This window comes from Halichoerus grypus, chromosome 3, assembly GCF_964656455.1.
Source record: "Halichoerus grypus chromosome 3, mHalGry1.hap1.1, whole genome shotgun sequence".
Lineage (NCBI taxonomy): Eukaryota > Metazoa > Chordata > Mammalia > Carnivora > Phocidae > Halichoerus > Halichoerus grypus.
In genome coordinates, this window is record NC_135714.1 from 5,070,108 (window position 1) to 5,089,654 (window position 19,547).

The window sequence follows — 19,547 nt, forward strand, 5'->3', positions numbered from 1 at the left end:
CGGCAGGCGGGTTCAGAGCTATGTCCGCCCACACTCCTGCCCTTGGAGGAGGGTGCTCACGCCTGTGGCAGGTCACTCGGGTCAATGTGTATCTCCGTTGAGTTGACGATTTTCTCGCCTTGGTGGGGCAGGTGATAGACGGTAAGCCTCGGTCCTCTGAGCACCTGTGTCTTTTCCTCGGCGCCGTGTCTGAGTCTCGTAGTCGGCTCAGGCAGCTGTAACAGAATCCCACAGGTGGGGGCTTAAACCACAAACATTCATTTCTCACGGTTCTGGAGCCTGGAAGTCAGAGATGAGAGTGCAGGCGTGGATGGGGGGCTGGTCAGGGGGTCATCTGGACTGCAGCCTCGGGAAGATAGAGGTGACCGGGGCAAGGGAGCTGCTCATTTCCCTTCCTCTTGCCCTGCTCGTTTCTCTCCCCTCCACCTCCTGGAAAAAGCTTCCTTTCCTCTGAGTACTGTCAATGAGATCTATATATGGGCCTTCAGAAATGGATCTCGTCTTAAAAATCAGCGAGACCCTAATTCATTAAATCAATGACCCCAAGCCTGGGCCTCCAAGGATCCGGGCAATTATTTTCTCTTTAGCTTTTGCCCTTTATGAAGTTTAGAATATTCCCCAAAAGTTTACACAGGTAGAGAGACAGGAGGAGCGGAACATGTAGGGCGAATCTTTGCTACCCTGTGTGGAACATCCAGTAGACATCCATTCTCATTGTATTCCACCAAAACCCCACAAGGGACTTGGTAGTATGTCCATTCTACAGATGGACAGGACAAGGCTCGGGGAGTTCTACTAACTTGGCCAAGACCATGGAATTGTAAGCTGCAGAACCAGGATTCAGCCTGAGAGTGCCTGGCTCTGAGCCTCTCCAGGCTGGTGGGATACATGAGGAGCAGGAAGCAGAGGAGGACCGCTAAAATCCTGATCGCATGCCGAATGCAGTGCCCTCTGGAAGCCAGTTGAACGGATCTGAGGCTGCCCTGGATACAAAGGTCAAGGAAACCTCGTTCTCATGTTGAAGGCGTCTGCATCGAATGAGACACGCTCTAAAGCTGGGTGCAAGGGGAGGCATGTGTTTGGAGCACTGGCAGTGAGCAGAGAGTCTGAGAGAGAGACTTGATGGGGAAGAGGCTTCCTGGAGGAGAAGGTACACACATCAGGCTTGGAAGGATATAGAGGGGTTATGATAGCTGGAGGGATGGAATAAAGGCGCTCGAGGCCCGGAGACCTGCATGAGGGAGGGCCCCGGGGTGTGAACAGTGAAGGTGCTGGAAGATGCGTGGTGTCCCGGGGGATATAAGCACCAAGTGCTAGGAAGAGGCGGTGAGTATGCCTACTGCAGAAGGCTCCAGGAAGTGTGGTGTGGATTATGGTCAAGCCATCATCTGTGCCCTTGTGCATTAGCTGCCGGATTCGTCAATCCCCTTTAGAGGGGACAAACGGCCCGGTTGTCCCTGCACAGCACACGGAGGGGCTTTGTGAGAGGTAGGTGGCTGAACTCTGCCAGGTGGAGTCAGGGAAGACTTCACACAGCAGGGGACATTTGAATGAGGTCATGGCATACACACAGGGAGAGAGCGAGTGAGCGCCGGGGTCTTTAGGCAGGGGGGCCAGCTGATGTAAGTGCTTGGTGGGCACAGTGATGGGGGAAAGGAGGTATCCCAGTGACCAGCTCGCAGGGCCCCTGCTCCGCCAGAAACACCCATGAAGAAGCATGGTCTGGGCCGCTGGTCTGGAATCTGACCTGCCTTCGAGGCCAGCACTGATCTTGAACAAGTTAGGGGCTCCCAGGCCAACCAGCCAAATTGCCATTGCCACACCACTCTTGTAGACCCCGTGCAGTCATGGGATCCAGAGGACCACCACCCAGTCGATGGGGTGGCATGGGGGACTTGGGTTCCAGCCCAACCTGAATTCCTGGGCGACTGAGCCAGGGACCCCAGGGGCAGTTCAGCGATCAGCTCTCGCAAGGTGTCATCGGGACCTCCGTGGAGAAAGAATATTCCTCTTGGAAACTCTTGCCATCCAGCTGCCCTCCATTTCCCCACTTTTAACAGCAGTTTCTAAAACACATTAATCACAGGCTCCGTTTGGAGAATTAATTTGGGTGAAGGAAATGCAATCGTTTTTCTGCACCTGTATTCTCTCAGAGCCGATCTTCCTCCTTTGTGGGTCATGGGCAGGGGAGGGACTGGTGGATCTGGGCAGGGAATGTGCTTTCTGCAGGGAAAGGTGAGAAGCCTGCTTTGTTCCAGTTGCGGCCACCTGCGTGAGGCTTTTTCTCCTGAGCTGTTCAGAATAACTGCTGAGATGTCTTTTCTTCCAGACCAGCCACCATCTGGATGTCGAGTCTGAGAAGGCAGCTGTTGTAAGAGGTCAGTGCGATATTCAATTAGGAATATATGTGTGCTCAGACATGGTCCAAGCCAGCAGGACTATCTGACGGGTGGCCCTGGGTCAAGTGTGAGGTGAGGTGAGGAACGGGACCCCGTTTTCTCCCCCTCCTTCCTGACGTGGCCCTGCCTTCTCAGTTCACAACATAAGCAGAACACAGTAGGAAAAATACGGTCTCTGCAGAAGTAGCTCAACTCCTCAGCCCTGTAGTTTCATTCCTGGAAATTCATCCTAAGTGAATAATTCTCTGTGTGGAAAAGCTCAATGGACAGGTGTATTCATGCCAGGGCATTTCTAATAATGAAAAACTGGCAGTGGCGGGAGGGGGGGATGCCCTCCAGCATTGTTAATTAACCCATAGACTCAATGAACTATTGGTCACTAAAATCATGCTGCTAAGCATCATGTAATACCATAGAAATGATGATATTCACCTAAATTTTTAAAAGATAGGGAATGGAATGTAAGGGGTGATTACACTGATGAAGCTATATAACCACATCTGGATGATTGGCAACTTATGCTAGCAGATAAATTCTAACAGTGGTTACTTAGAAAGATGGTAATAGGGGTGATTGCTTGTGTTCTGTTATTTTTATTATGAAAAAGGAAATTAAGATGCTACCCAGGCAGGCAGAATTTCCCTGGTTAAGTGCAGCATGCTCTCAGCGTGGGGGAAGGAAGGCTTCTAAGGATTCGTTTAGGGTTATGTTCATATCAGGGGCTCAATAGAAACATGGAGAAAGTATGGATGGGGTTGACTTTAGGCACCTGAGCTGCTCTTGGGATCTGCTCATCTAGCAATTCTTAGTACAGGATTCTGTACTTACCAGCTGTGTATTCTTGGAGGAGTTAATTAACCTCTCTGAGTCCCAGAGTCTTATCTTCTAAAGGAGGATGATAGGACCTTTCTCAGGAGTGTCTAGTGCCTGGCCCAAAAAGAGAGATCTTTTCCTTGTCTTTGTCTGGCCAGGCTGGGCCTGTCCTCCTGTACCTTCCTCTCCTATGCTTGCAGTCTGGGTGAGCATCCGTTTTCATGGTTGGAAGGGCATAATTCCACTTGGTCCTGCATCTGCCAGTAATTTGTGCCAGTGTCCTTCCTTTTCTGGGCTCAGCTTCCACACCTTTAAAAGAAGGAAATGTGCTAGATTGATTGAGTTATTTGTGCAGTCAACATTTCTAGAAAACTGTGTACCAGATCCCTGGTAGGTGTTTCAGGGTTTACAAAGATGGGTCAGCTTGCAGAGGTGGTGGTTCCTGTGTTGAATGAGCTGGCAGCTGGGGAAGGAAAGCTGAGGCAGGCAGGCAGTTTTCTAGGATAACCATGACCATGGCAGGACCATCAGAGGGGTATGGATGAAGCACTCGAGAGTTTGAGGATACCCAAGAGGGCCTCTGTCATGGGATGTGGGGATCTCGGAATAACAGAGACTGGAAAAGGTTATTCCAAGGCTCAGAGACTTGTTGATTTTTAGAATAGATTTCTGGGTTGAGGCTTGACTGAGAATACTCTCTTCTAGCTCAGAAATACCTCCTGAATCCCAAAATGGACAGTATCATCATCCAAAGACCTTTGCATTCAGAGTCCTGGCCTGTTCCCGAGGCTGAATGGCCAGCACAGACAGCTCGACTAGATTCTCTGAAGGTAAGAGGACATCAGTCATATAATTTCTTAGATCAGCTTTTTTATTAAAAGTATAACACACATACGGAAAAGGACCCGACTTGTAAGTGTACAGATCAATGAATTATCATGGAGTAATGCCCAGAAACGTATCACCAGGTTGAGAACTGGAAAATGCCCAGCCCCACAGAGAGAGACCCCTTGGTTTCCCCTCCTGGTCTCTGTCTGTTATGTCTTTTTTAATTTGTGGGTTTGGTCAAGTTGTGTGTTCTGTGTCTGGTTATTTTTCATCGAGCGCTGGACATATGTGTGAAAACTTGAAGACATCATTTGAGGTTGATAATGTCTTCATCCAGAAAGGGCTTCCTTTTGCTTGTGACAGGTGATTAGCCCAGGACAGAGACAATTCCTCATGTCACAGCTGGTTCAGAGATGAGTTTCAGTACTTGCGAGGTCTGCTTTCCTTCCTGTTCACTCTTACTCCTTGGGCACAGCCTTTTGGGGTCCCGGCCAGAAGCCTGTAGTGTTTATCAGCATCTTTTGTCTGTGGCCCTTGTCAGTCTCAAAAGCTCTGCTTAGCCTTCCGCCTCTCAGCCGCCACCAGCTCTGCCCTCACCTGGAGGGAATACGGTCTCCACGGCCATGGAAGCTACTCCGGCTTGTCTCTTGTTTTCCGTTTAAGTCCCTCAGATCCTGACCATATTGGTAGCTCTTGGATGGTTTAAATAGATGCTGTGTTATGTTCTGTCCAGCTTCTCTAGTACTTACTGGAGGTTCGGTCCAAAATGTCCTAATCAGTTGCAGCCCGAGCAGCCCTCTCTTTTCCCAGAGAAAACGTATTTTACTTATGAGGTGTGGAATCTGACAGGCCTGAGTTCAGATCCCAGCTGTAGTTTGGTGTGATGGTGGGCAGATTACTTAACGTGTCTGTGTCTCCGCCTCCTCGTCTGTAACATGGGGGTAATACCGCCTACTGCTAGTATGAGCACAAAATTAGGGAAGCAGGGCAGAATGTGTGTCTGAACAAGAGAGATGCTCAAGAGGAAAAAAAAAAAAGCAGCCATGACTCAGGAGGCAACTGATCTTATTCTTAGCATTTTATCTCAGCCTATTATTGGTGTCCTTCTACTGGCCTTTCCTGTGGCTTCTCTCCTGCCTCCATGATTATATTAATTTTTTATCTAAAACCTGGAGAGAGGGGCGCCTGGGTGGCTCAGTCAGTGAAGCGTCTGCCTTTGGCTCGGGTCATGATCTCAGGGTCCCAGGGTCGAGCCCCACTTCGGGCTCCCTGCTCAGCAGGGAGTCTGCTTCTCTCTCTCCCTCTGCCCCTCCCCCCAACTTGTGCTTTCTCTCTCTCAAATAAGTAAAACCTTTAAAAAAATAAAATCTGGGGACAATAATTTCCTCTTGGAATTGTTGAGACAGTTCATTGGAATCGTAATGTGCTTACTCTTCTGCCGGGTGCAAGAGACACGTTCAATAAATGTTAGCTATTGCTATTGACCTTCTTAAACCTTTTTTTTCCCCCTGACTGGTGACTTTCATTTTAAATTCATCATCTACAGGTTTATTACCTAGGAATGAGAACTTTCTTTCCAGCTCTGGTCTCTTTCTAGGAAAATTACCTCTGACTTTTGATCTTTGGCCTGGCTTATCACAAGCAGGTGGGAGGCATTCTCAACAAAGGGAACAATGCCCGTCAAGACAGAGGGGTGAGTGCTCCTCAGGGGTTGGGGGAACTGGGAGCCATTAAACGTGGCTATGGCACAACGTAAGAAGGTGTAGAGAGAGGAGTCTAGGAGATCGCAGTGATGGTGTGGATGAGAACAGCGATGGGAAAGAAAACCCCCACTCCCGCTTCTTCAATGCTTGCTTACTATGTACAATGCACTGGCTTTTCCAGTCCTCACGAGGGGCCTACAAAATAGGAATCAGCATTAACCCCCTTTCCCTATGAGAGAAGGTGAGGAGAAGAGGGGTTACACAGTTAGTAAGCGGCAGAGCCGGGGTCCAGCCCAGGCAGCCTGGCTCTGAAGCTGGTGTGGACAGATGGAGCGGGGCCTTCCCTGGGGGGATGGGAGCAGTCCCTCCTACCTCCGGTGCAGCCCAGTCTGGAATTCAGTGTGAGAAAAAAACCCTCAAAGGTGCGCTCTAGGTGGTGCTGGCCAGAAACCGACAGCTACCCTCTCGAGGACGTGGTCGGAGCAGAACTTGCATGAATGAATGAACCAAAAGTGCACCCTAACACTCGTATAGTCCCAGGTTTCTCCATTATTCTTTAACTTTCTTCAAAGTCATCGCCACGCCCGTAGCATGCCACTGGATGAAAACCCTTCCTTTGTTGGACAGAATTTCCAGCCCACAGGACGTTTTTGTGCCTTTGCAGCAGGATGAGAGAATGTCAATGTCAACATTTCTGTTTCCATGCTTTACCCAGCACTTGGCCATGGGGGGTCTTCCTGAGTAATTAGAGAGGGGCTGGTGGGCTCTTTCTCTAGAGGGTCACGCAGGCACCTCGCTCTCACCCCCCAGCACAGCATTGTCACCCCCCCTGCTCAGTTGTGGTTTTGCTCAGTTGTAAAGGACGTGGAGGAACAGAGCCCTCTGCCTTGGGGAAAAACAGATTGCAAGCCGTGGATCCGGGCTGGCTCGGGGCAACAGCTTCCTACGGGGAAAATGAGTTTGTTAAGTAATTGCACCAGGGGATCAGTGACCCATCAGCAAAATGAGGTCATTTTTGAAGGACAGTAACTAAATTTGTCACATGTCACAAATCTATTATTTTATGGTTGAGCTTAGACCAAAAAAAAAAAAAAAGCCGAGGGGAGCCTAAAAATACACAAAAATATCCTGAAAAGGCTGGTAAACCTTTGGTGATTTGTCTGGAAATATTTGTCCCTGTGTCACATTACCCTGATCCTGTCACTCGGTCACTGAAGACCCTTCATCTGTCCTGTGTTTAACAGCAGACTGTAGTGGTGAACAGTGCGGCCTTGGGGGTCCTGTGGCCTGGGCTCGCATCCTGACTTTGCCTCCTATTGGCTGTGTGGCCATAGGCAAGTCACTTAACCTCTCTGGCCCTCTGTTTCTTCATCTGTGTAATGGGATAATAATATCAGTTACCTCTTTGGGCTCAAGACTGAATGAATCAATATGCATACATTGCTTAGCATGATACCTGGCCCATCACAGGAGCTCAATGAATGTTCACCATCGTGGGTTCAACCATATGAAATACGCCCCCATCCTACAAAATCTGTGGTTTCATAAGGTTTACACTATTCTTATTAGGATAAGTCCAGGTTCCTTAAGTCGCTGTTTGCATTCAGTGTGTACATTACTATACATGGAATGACCTTCAGTTTTTAACACCACAGAATCCCGCTCCTTCCCCAAAGTCTGGCTCAGACACCGCCTCCTCCAGGAGGCCTTCCTACTCCTCAGTGTGCAGTGGGTGCTTCCCTCCTGGGTGCTCCCCGGTAGCTGCGTGGGCCTCTCTTCCGGCTCCATCTCTGCAGCGTTGCTGCACGTGTGTCTGCCTGCCTGCGCCGCTGGGTGGGGAGCACCCTGGGGGAGGGGCTGGTCCAGGCGGGGCCCGCAGGGCGGTGCTCGGCGACCCTCACCCCCTCTCCTCCCGCGCTCCGCCGTTCTCAGCCATCGTCCTCTGCTGGCGCTGAGAGGGTGCTGAGCATGCGCCATTGCCCACGGTCACTGCCCCCCTGGGGTCACCGGAGAAGTGTGCGTCATTCCACCTGTCTGACGCTGAGGCACAGACCTGCTAGCCCGTCAGCCAGGGGACTGAGCAGGGACGGAAGTAGGACTCGCACTGCTGAGCACAGGGGTCCTTCCTTCCTGTCATTTGCAGGGAAGGCGTATGATAAACGGGGGATGCTGGGCATGAAGGGCTGAGACCGTATAGAAGCTGCTGGGGGAGCTCCAGGAAGAGTGGGGTCTTGAGGTTGGGTGGCTTGGGTGTGGGCATTGAGCTAGTCACGCCAGAGCGGCATGGATGTAGGTAAGCTCTTTAGAGTGTGTGAAACAGGCACCGGGTTCCTCATCCGTCGTGCGGGCCTGATGGCCGCCTGGTGGGAGGATTCCGTGGAGACGGGTGAACCAGTTCGTTGAGAAGAGCCATGGGCAGTGCTGGGCATGAGGTCAGCGTCCCGTTGATGCCGATTTCCTTCTGATGGGATGGTCACCATCTCTCGACCCTGTGAACAAGAAACCTTAGAGCGGACCCCTGCTCTGTAGGGACAGCCATCAGCGACCCTCTTGGCAGACACCTGCTGGGTGATGTGGTGGGAACCGCCCCCCAGCCCCGGCTCCTCACCGGCACCGTGATGGCATTGTGTGCCTCGTTGAACTGTCACAGAAGGACATGAGCAATGCAGGGGAGCCCTGGTGGGAGGCCTGGAAAGTGATCAATACATATTCCTCATCATTGCCATCTCTTCCCTAGACGAACGTGGGATCGGGGGCTTTTATGAACATGCAGAGACCATTTCATTCTGCTCTTGCCTCCAGCTTCCCCTGCCTTCGGGGTGGACGCCTGCTCCTGGAGTGTGCCCGGCTGCAGCCGCCTCAGAACCAGCACTCCCCACACAGCTCCTGCAAGAAGAAGGTGGACTGTCCTGTCTCGTCCCCCGAGCTGATGGCCTCTCGCCACCCTCTGAGCTCCTGAGTCCTGCTAGGATCCTGGCTTTCCACAAAGAGCTTCGACAAAGCATTTGCAGCAATTCCCAGGTCAATAAATCACCACTGGAGTTATAAATTTAATAGAACCACTCATGCTCTGGGGCCATTTCATAGACTCCATAAATATTTGAAGCAGAACCTTCAGACACTGCTTTAAGAAATTGGTAGCAATCAAAGCCCTCACTCAGTGGCAAGTGGTTTTGCCTTTGGCTCGGGGGGCGGGGCATCTATGTTGGTTGTCAGAGCTTGGGAGAAATGCTGGAAGGAGCTCACACATTCTGAGGGCTTCAGCTTTGGCTAATGTCAAGGCAGCAAAGAGAGTATTTACTGTACCAAAACCTATTGAATGACTGGTCCGATGGTTCTCCACTGGGCATGATTTTTCCCAAGCAGGGAAAAATTTGGCAATGTCCAGAGACATTTTTTGTCATCCCAACGGGGAAGTGCTCCTGGCTTCTAGTGGACAGAGGCCAGGGATGCTGTTACACATCCCACGATGCACAAGACAGCATCCTACAACAGAGATTATCCAACCCAGTGTCAACAGTGCCGGGGTTGGGAAGCCCCGGACTGGTCTGATAGCTCCTAACATCGCCAGCAGCAGAGAACTCTTTTGTTACGTTCCTGCCCTCAGGGCCCTTCCCATGTTTTAGAAGATTTTTGTCTACTAATGGACATGCTTAATTTAAGTAATTATATATTTGACATTTTAAAACATTAAAACCAACCAGAACTTTCTAATAAGCCCAATCATTCAACAGACACTTGTTGATATCCCACAAATGCCAGGAAATATAATGTGGAGGGTGAGGGGGGTGAGTCAGCTTTGGTCCCCGCTCTGGGAGCTCAGAGGGCAATGGGACACACATGGACAAACAAAGCTCTGTGCAGCCCATGGTTAAGAGTACCATGAGACGTGAGACAGAGGGAAGGGCCCTTTCTGCCTGGCTTCGGAGAATAGAGGTCATTCAGGAGGGAAGCGCTGAGAGAGCCCCTAGGCCCATTGAGGTGTTCAACACATGGGTGAGGTAGGGAAGGGTGTCACAGTCAAAGGGAATAGCATGTGCAAGGCTCTGAGGCATGAGACTGAACTTTGGGCGTGTCATCGAAGGAGAAGTATGCAAAGCAGCCCCTTGCCAAGCCAGCTGCAAGCCCCTGAGAACGGGACTCATGCCCTGACCCGGGTAGAGGACTCAGGGGTAGAAGGAAAACACATCCCTCCCCAGGGCAGGCTACCCAACGAGAGAATCAAGGGAGCTTGGACCACATATGCTCAGATCCTGTCCCCAGTCTCAATCAGAGACATCATCTCTGTCTTTAGAAAGGGGCTGGTGAGGGGTTTGAGGCAAAGGTCAGGGTTACCTTCCCAGTGCTGTTCCCTCCTGGAGGCTCTGGTCACTGAGGGTCAGGGAAGTACCAGGACAAGAAACCTAGGACTCTCAGGGTAGCAGTCAAAGCATGAAGATTTTATTTTAATGTAGTTTAACTTTTACGTTGAGAAGTGCAGAGAGTTCCCACATACCCTTCACCTAGCTTCTCGTAATGCTGACATCTTATACACCTAAGCACACCACAGTGACAGAAACAAATGGATCGCCATGATCACTAACACTGGTGTGTGACCTCCTCCTTTGGCGCCTTTCCCACCTTTATTTTGGGGCAACGCCATCAGCTTTGAGCATCGGGAATGTGATGAAGAGAGTATCTAACCAGTGAAGTGAGGGCCCAGTCAGCTGCACCGCCCTGCTAAGCCAGCCGGATGCCCTCCAGGCCACCCCCTCCAGGGGTGAACCGTCTCCAGGTTCAGGTGCCCTGCATCCTGTCCCTGGAGTGCTCCCCACCCCCCGCTTCAGCTCATATTCGGGGCCTCGGCGGAGAGGCGGCTGGGGGAGCCCATGACTGGAAGCCAAGGCGATCTTCGCAGCCTAACATGGTGATTCCGTAGTAAATCATGTTCCGAAGCCAGAAACCACTTATTCACCCAGCAACGAGCTCCTGCCTGGGGCTGGCGCTTTGGGTCACCTCAAGCTGGGTCGTTGCTTCGTGCCGTGATCCCCTGGGGGCACTTTTGTGATGGTGGACGGAGGACTCTGGCATTTTCTTCGCCTCAACCACAGACCCCAGCCCTTGGACAGGGCCACCCCCTCAGTCCGGTCAGATGCCCCTGGGCCTGGAGGCTGTACCCGCTCGGGAGGCTGAGCGGGGTCGGGCAGGAACTGGCATGCGGGAGCTGGTGTCAGGCTGCCCCCCGCACCAGAAGGCCACCGTGAGTGACCTGACCTCCAGAGAGCAGCCAGATGGGCCAGCCCAGGCTGCGCGGCAGAAAACAGTTTGTCAGCCCGGCTGTCAGCGAGCGACAATGGTGGCCTTCTATGGGATCGTCTGGCCAGGCTCTGCAGCGCGGAAGCCCCGAACCCAAGCGAGGTAATGCACATCCCCTCCCCCACTACTGTGAAAGGGCCCCACCTGGGCTTTTAGGTAAATCAGATGAGGGGGTTGGCCTGGCCTGTGGCCAAGCAGCAGAAAATGTTAAGTGCAGTCTGTCTGTGTCTCCCTGCTGCCTGATCCGTTGTCCTGCTCTCCTGGGAGGCATTTGCTCGAGTGGCAGAGGTTCTGCTCAGCAGATACTTCCTTGGGCACTGCTGGGGCAGGTGAAGGGCTGAGAAATGGGCCGCAGGGGTCTCATTCCTGGTTCCCATCCTCCAGGGTCCTGGTGGGCGGGTGTGCAGATCAACTGAGACTGCATGGCATGGGCCGGGGGCAGCAGGGAGGGAGAGCACAGGATCGGGGGGCACAAAGCTGTGGCTAACCAGCGAAGGGTCAGTGAGGACTTCCTGAAGGAGGTGTCAACTGGGGTGGGTCCTGGAGATGAGCAGGGGTCAGCCAAGGAGGAAGGACTTGCAGACCGGGGCAGCCACATGTGCCAAGGCCTGGGGTGGGGTCAGGGGTAGGAAACGGGGTGGACATACTTGTTTTTCTGTAATCCTGGGATGGAAGGTGCCAGAAAGAAGGTGCTACCTTTTTGCAATCCTACTGTGACTTTTTTCTTTACTTACGCACGTTAGTATGAGTAAGACATTTTCACTCTTCAAAATTTGGAAGGCGCAGAAGTATGCCCAGTGCAAATTTCTTCCTTGTCCCCAGTTCCCTTCTGCAGAGGCAAACAGATCCCAGTATTTTAGGAATCCTTCCAGAGACGCTGATACACCGTCAGCAGTAGAACTCAGACAGACATGGAGGTGCCATTTCATATGTCTTGGTGATCGTTCTGCATCCTGACATACATCTTTCCTTCATCTTTTAAATGGTTGCATTGTTTCCCATCATGTGGTTCCTACCAATCCTCTTGACGGACATTTGCGTTGTTTCTGATCTTTGGCTGTTAACACCGGTACAGTCGCGAAAATGCATGTACGTGCACCTGTTCGCACATGTGTGAGCCTATCTGAGGGTAAATTCCGGGAGGAAGAATCACTGCCTCAAAGTGGTCACTTTGAGAGTCCTGGCCAGCCCCGCTCCTGGCCTCACCCGGGGATCCCACTGGCAATGCTGGGGAGAGGGGGTCCTGGTTGCCCACAGCCCTGCGCTCACTCTAAGATGTGTTCTTTCAACTCAGCATCTACCTCTGAGTCCCCACGACGTGCCAGGCATGGTTGGAGGTGGTGAACGAGACAGAGGGGGACCCTGGCCTCACTGGGGGAACTCCGGAGTGGGGGGAGGGAGTTCGTAAGCAGGTGTTTGCTTCCTGACCCCAACGAGGACGGCCCAGGTTTCCATCTCACAGCCTGGGTGGGATCTGGCCACCAGGGACAGCTGGTGACAGGGCCCTGGGGAGTCGGTGGCCGAGGGTGAGCGGAGAGGCTGGCATTCGGGCAGAGCCTCGAAGGGTGATATGGTCCCCAGGGCAGAGGTGGCGGCCCAGGTGGGGCCAGCAGGAAGGGACGTGGGGCTTCCGAGCTGTGCTCTGTGCTGGGCACTGCACTGGGTGCTGACACCCCCACTCCCAGGGTAGAAGCCCCTGGCTGGGGCCTAGGAAGCCAGAGGTGGGAGGTGCCGGGCACACCTGCATTCGCTGCCCCGCTCCACTTCTCCCAGCATGGAAGGCTTGGTTTCCTCCTGTAAAAAGGAAGTAGCTTCACCTAACATTGTCTCAGCTCACCGGAGCCTCGCCCGGGGTGTGGTGTCTGTGACAGGTGCCCTGCCGGCCTGTCCCTCTTTCCCTCCTCCTAATGCCAGCAGGCAGGAGGCCCAGGAGCCCGGCGCACACCCTGCCTCCGCTCAGTTCTCTGTGCCTCAGTTTTCTGACCTGGCAAATGGGGATGCCTGCCTCCCAGGGAGGGTCCGAGGGGCGAGTGGGGTCATTTACTGGGAGCGCTGAAAACAGGCCTTGGAACACGGGGGTGGTCGGGGGGGGTGCTGCTGTGGAAATGCCGCCGCTGTTCTATCTCTGTGCGCGGGATCTTTGACAACCAGAATGAAAACAGAGTCCCTTCGGGCGGGGCGATAGCGAGACAGAGCAGGAGAGAGGGCAGCCGGGTGACGTGATCAGCCGGGGCCGGGTCTGAAAGCTGACGGAGGGGGGCAGGTGGCAAGAGAGACTGGAATAGAGTCATGGTGCTGCTCAGTCCCTGTGGTGGTGACGCTGCCCAGCTTCCCCAGGAGCCGCAGAAAATCCACTCAAGAAGTTAGTCCTGAAAGCAGCAGCCCGTCCCTGCAGGCTGAGGCCTCGCACGGGCCCTTGCCACCCCAGCTCAGAGCTGGGCACCCCCTCAGGGTCCCTGGTCCTTTCTATTGCTCTACCTCCTCCCCAAACAGCCCCGAACAGGCCCGAACAGCCTTCATCGGGAGTGCAGAGACCCTTGCCGGGCCCTTCCGGATGTTGCGGGAGCGGGGTGGGGGGGCTGACTTCCCTTTCCTAAAAGTCCCGGTTTATCTATCGGGAAGAATGCTCATTTCTGCTGTTCCAGGGTATCCTTTTTTTTTTTTTTTTTTTCCTTTTGACCCTTTTAAAACTAACCAATCTAACATGGGCAGCAGACACTAAGCAGCTAAGAGAGAGGGAGCTCTGCAGCTCATCTACCTGGGCCAGAATCCCAGCTCTGCTCCCCAGCAGCTAGAACAGGACCCACCTCACAAAGTGTGTTCTGGAAGGATTAAGTAGAGGCTAAGAGCCTGATTCTTAGCGCTTCATGGTATTGATGTTATTTTAAAGTGCAACTTGCCACCACTCTTCAAGTAGAAAGCTGGCATCAAAAACAAAGGAAGCACTTCAAAAACAAAGACTACTGTGTAGGGCATAAAATGATTTCCCACACTGCGCCTTCCTCCTCTGAGCCCAGGTCTGGGGGAGGCAGCGCAGCCCCAGGCGCTGGCCTGCAGCCCCTCAGGGATCTGACCCACAACCCCTCCAGCTTGCTCCCCGCCCTGCTGCAGCCCCAAGGTCCCCGAGCCGCCTGTGGGTCCTGCCTCCCAGCGTTTGCCCTCTGGTCTGCTGTGCCTGCCAGCCATCCTTGGGAGCAGTGACACGGTGGATCAGGGTTGGCTCCAGCAGCCTGCCCTTTGCTCTCTGTATGGCCTCAGGCAAGTTTAGCTCCTCGGGGCCTCAGTGTTCTCATCTGTAAAATGGGGACACTTAAAGGAGGCAATTCAGTGAGGCATAAAGCACAGAGTCCCCTCGCTGGGTAAACTATGATTATTTCTGTTGTTAAATGCTTCACTGGCGGAAGTCAGGGGACAGCATCAGCCTTGCTGTTGCTGGAGTCAGGCAGGACACAGAGCTGCACCTGCGGCTCCAGGCCGGGGCTGTGTCTCCGAACTTCTTCACTGTCCAGCCTGCAAGGGAGGGTCTTTATGCCCATTTTGTGGCTGAGAAAACGGAGGCTCCCACAGACCCAAACTGCTAGACTCGGGATTTGAGTCCCAATCTGTAGAGCTCTGACTCTGAAATCAGTTTTCCTTGCCCCTGGCACGCAGGTCCTCATGTCTATTCCCTTGTGATCCACACACCCCACCCCGTGCATGCCTCATGTGTTCCTATCTGCTTCCAGGAAGGAGCTCACGAGACCTAAAATAAAAGACACAGATACAATAGAAAGAATCTGTATTACAGAAGAGTGAAAACTTAGGGCCAAATAATAGTTGAAGAGGGAGTCAGAGAGAATGACCACACTGGGCACCGAGGCCACGGGCACCTGTGACAACTGAATGGAAAAGTGAGTTCTGAGCTTCCTGGTAGTCAAGGCAAAAAGCGGAACAGCATGGGTGTCTTGGTGCTGACTTTCCAATAAAAGGAAACAGGTCTGAAGAACGTTTCTTCCAGCTCTGAGCTCTGAGGGAAATCATCCTGAGGGTCTGTATACCGTCAACAGGACAAATGTGGACTCGTGTCCCTGGTAACACGCCTCCGCATCCTTGGGAGATGGAAGGCACATCTGTTGGAAGCTGCGATCCACCTCTCCCTTTGCCAGGGGCCCACGCCAGGCTTTGTGGGGTTCTCATGGCTCCTTGGACTGAGCAGTATTACTTGCCCTTTATGGGTGAGACCCATGGAGAAGCCTCGGCTCTGTCCCAAGTCTATCTGCTTGTGGGGCACAGAACCCCCAGCACCAGTGCACACCTGCCGCACTCCTCTGCTGTCCTGCCCAGCTCAGGGGGCTCCGTGGTGGATTTCCTGCCAGGAGCTGATGCTGCCTCCCCGCCCCCTCCCAGTCTCTTCCTTCCCCTCCTCCCTCTCCCCTCCACACACACGCACACAGCAACTCTCCCTCAGCTATAAATCTCAGCTAAGTGCTCCCCTGGGCTCGCAAGCCCCCGGGGCCCAGCTCCAGGACTGGCAGCTCTGTCTGCTGGGGCTGGGACGCAGGGGCAAGGCTGGGGGGCAGGGAGAGTGGTGTGCAGAGGGGGGAGCTGGACTCTGGCTGCCTCTTGTTGCTGCCGCTTCCCTCATCCCCATCCCCAGGCCTGGGGTGTCCTGCGGTTTGCCTCACACTGGACCAGACCCAGGAATCAATCTCCTGCACCACGCACACACAAGGGGAAGCCGGGACACAGAAGCTGATGGCTTACGTCCCAGTGGCCTTAAGTAACCAGCTCCCCCGTTGTTAACCATGGTTCACTATTGGGTACCCGCCATTACTCCGGGTCTGTTGTGTTGGTGCTGTCCTGGATTTGAGGTAGGCAGAGCTGGGTCAGAGAATACTTACTGGGGGTGGGGGGGTGCGGTTCACTGTCAGGTAGCAGGAACCAGCCAGCCAGCCACCCTCTCCCCTCTTCCAGGGCTGCTGTGTCTAGTTGTTCAGGTTGTATACTGAACAAAGCATCTGGCTCGGGGGCAAAAGGGGATGAAATCCAGCCCTCCTCTCTTTGCCAAAAGGCTGTGCCCGTCTGGAGGGGGTGGTGCCCTTTACAAGTTCACGCAGAGGCCTGCAGGCTGTGACCCCCCCTGGAAGGGGTATCTTTGTGTGAGTCGACACAGAGGGTCTGTGGAGTCTGTGTCATGTGTTGCTGACCCAGACCCAGAGGTGCCAAGTCAGCAGGCGGAGGCCAGTGGGTCTCTGGAGGACACACGATGCCTCCGCAGTACAGCCCTCCAGCTTGTGAAGCGCTAGGGGGCCGTGTGCTGCCCCCATGCACCTTTGGGCTTGGCTCAGGAGCCAGGAGGCCTGAGCCTGGGCGCAGTCCTGAGACAGGATGGTGGCCTCCGCCCACAGGCATAATTAGGATTCTGCGGCCCACCAAAGCCACCCATTCCTTCCTTTTACCCCCAAGTAGTCTGAGCCCTGCATCCTCGGTCCCGTGTTAGGAACTTACTGCTACTTCACCCCAGCACCAAGCTGAGGGGAGAGAAGGAGCACTGGACCAGGAGCCAATGGACCTGGGCCTACTCACAGGGCTGCTGCTCAATACCTGTGTGTCCCTGGGTGAGTCACTTGACCTCTCTGTGTTAATGGGCTGTAGTTTCGATATGACTGCGTAATAAACCAGCCCAAAGCCAGCCACCCCAACCATCTATTGTCACACACTCGGGCTGTAGGTTGCCTAGGGTTTGGCCAGCCAGGCTGGGTTTGGGCCGAGGGCCAGGTTCAGACCAGCTCCACCTGTCACCATGTTCTCCTTGGAATTCTCGGGATTCCTTCTCTGGGCCCCCGGGGCCTGGTCGTCTGTGGCACGCAGGAGGGCGAACAGAGCGTGCAGCGCCTCTTAACACCTCTCTGCTCAGAATAGTCAAAATCAGTCTTGCAAACACGCTGGACATCGACAGCGTGAGGAAAGGCCTTCCCGAGTCACAAGCTCACACGCAGGAGGAGGAACGGGTCAGAACAACCCGACCTCCTACACCCTCCCAGCGGGACTTGAGCGCATCCAATGCGGAACTGCGGTCAGGGCAGGAAGCGACCACATACGCAGAGTGCCCGTCACAGAGGGCAGCAGTGGCTTTGTGTCCCCCTGCTGTCCTCCTTCGCCGTTCTTTGAAGATCTTTACATTGACATAAAATATTTCGAGCAAATCCAAAATTCACCAGAGAAAATCCACGCACCCCAAGTGGAGCGAGGGGTGGAGGGTCATCCTTACGGGCAGGAGCGCCCCGCTCGAGGGTCCTGCCCCTTTGTCATCCCCTCTGGTGGTGTCCCTCCTCCCCACTCTGCCTCCTGGCAACACTTGGCTTTCCTCCCAGCTTTTCCAGACGGATCTGATCCGAGACATCCAGAAGGGAACAACTGATTCCAGTCCTCAGGGGGGCCAGGTGGTTTTGTCTTCAGCGCTTGATCTTCCAGGAGGCTCGGGATGTTTTCCCCATGGTCTCCTCAAGGATGGGAGGTGGGGTGGGAAGGGCTGTCTGTCCCCATGTCCTGGGTTTGGGACCTCCCGGCAGCAGGGGTGGGGTCACCTGGCTGAGCAGCCTGGAAGCAGGGACCCCAGGCCCCGCTGCATCCTGGACAGGTGTCAGCCGGGCTGTGTCCCCCTCTCCCTCCAGCTGTCGGAGGCTAGCCCGCCAGCTTTGCCAGGGTTCTGAGATGTGAGTTCACTGAATTCCTGCGGCTTTCTGCAGGAATTCAGGAGAGCAAAGAAAGCTGAAAAGCTGAACTTCTGTTCCCTTTCTCTCTCCTTCTTTTTGCTCTTGTGTGTGTGTGCGTGTGTGCGTGGGTCCCCAGATATTCAGAGTACACCCGGGAGCCAACTACTTGTTACCACTCCCAACACCGGTTGTCCTGCAGACATATTCCCAGCGCCCAGGATAGTGGCTGGTACACACTAGCGACTTCGTGTTTGTTGAATGAATGCATGAACTAGTTGCTCAATTTTCTTTGGCACTCCCAAGCACGCATTTCACTGCATCTGGTGGTCTGTAGAGCAAATTCTGTTGAATGGGAAAGTATGAGTTTTGTTTCATTTTTGCTTTGGGGGTGGGAGGGAGAGGAAGGAAAGGACTCAGAGAAGAGCGGGAGGATGAGCTGGAGTCTCAGCGGCGCCCCCTGCCCACCCCCACGCCTCCTACACCAGGACACTGCCATTAGCTGCTTAGCTACAGAAGGAGCGAAGGGCCCGGGATTGCAGGGGCCTGGAGCAGGAGGAGCAGCGTGAGGGTGTTACAGGGAAGGCGGGTGGAGGGTGCAGAGGTGGGGAGGACGGTGGGGCAGGGAAACCTCTGACCTGCTCTTCATCTTGGAACTTTTCCTTTGGAAGGACTGGTATTCATTACACACAGTCTGCCTTGGTGCATTTAACACAGACGCTTTATCTGTGCCGTTATTATGAGAACCATATATTTCCCCTTCTAGATACAGGGACACCTTTTCTTAGCTTCATGTTGGTATTTCTGGTGTTGTGACGATTATTCTCCAAGCGGTGGTTTGCAGGGTCACGGACAGCGACTAGGAAGGGGACAGACTGGAATGCCTGTTCTAGATCTGCATTCACGTGCTGTGGGATCCCAGGTGATGGGACCTCTCCGAGCCTCAGTTTCCCATTCCTGTTTGCCTTACTTCCCCCCCCCCCCATCAGAGTGGTTGTTCCTCAGTGCAGGTGGCCCTACTGTACTGTGACTAGGACAGTCCTCGCGTGTAACTATTTCACACTATGTGGTGAATGGCTGATAGTTTCTAGAGACGTTTGTATTTTGTGAAGAAGATGCTCATCTGCACAGAGAAATTCATTGGCATCATTTTGGAAAACATTTTCATATGAGAAAATACAAACATTTACAAAAGTAGACAGAATATTAAAAGGAGCCCCCATGTAGATGTCACTCAGCTTCAACACTGGCTCATTCAAGAACAACCTCAATTCATCTGTACACCGCCCACCCTCCCCACACATATTCGTTTGAAGTAAAACTAGACAGTTTATCACTGAATTCATAAATATTTTAAAAACCCATCATACCTCAAATAAACAATCCCTGATTTTGTCAAACATCCAGTCTTCAAGTTTCTAATTATCTTATGAATTAATAGTTAAATTGTTTTTTGTAGTTTGTTTGAATCAGGATCTAAATAAGGTCTTTACACGCTGATTGACTGGTATGTCTCTCTTTGTGGTAAAATTTAGCATTTTAACCGATAAGTATTCATATTGTTGTGCAACCATCCCCACCCCATCTCCAGAACTTTCTCATCTTTCTGAACTGAAGCTCTGTCCCCCCGTTAAACACTCACTCCCCACGTCCCCCTTCCCCCAGCCCCTGGCACCCACCATCTGCTTTCTGTCCATGAATCTGATTACTCCAGGGACCTCATATGAATGGAATCATACAGCGTTTGTGCCTTTGTGACCGGGTCGGCAAGGTTCATCTGTGTGGTAGCGTGTGGCCAAATGCCCTTCCTGTTTAAG

The 19,547-nt window shown here is 53.2% G+C and overlaps 1 protein-coding gene across 1 annotated transcript in view; it reads left to right on the forward strand.

Moving 5' to 3' along the window:
* C3H4orf50 (chromosome 3 C4orf50 homolog) overlaps positions 1-19,547 on the forward strand; it is a 110,313-nt gene that overhangs the window by 42,496 nt on the left and 48,270 nt on the right. Inside the window, exons 11-13 of the mRNA XM_078068172.1 lie at positions 2,330-2,378; positions 3,918-4,042; positions 8,546-11,140. Coding sequence (XP_077924298.1) covers positions 2,330-2,378; positions 3,918-4,042; positions 8,546-8,791 — 420 coding nt within the window. The 3' untranslated portion in view covers positions 8,792-11,140. The remainder of the gene's footprint in view (positions 1-2,329; positions 2,379-3,917; positions 4,043-8,545; positions 11,141-19,547) is intronic.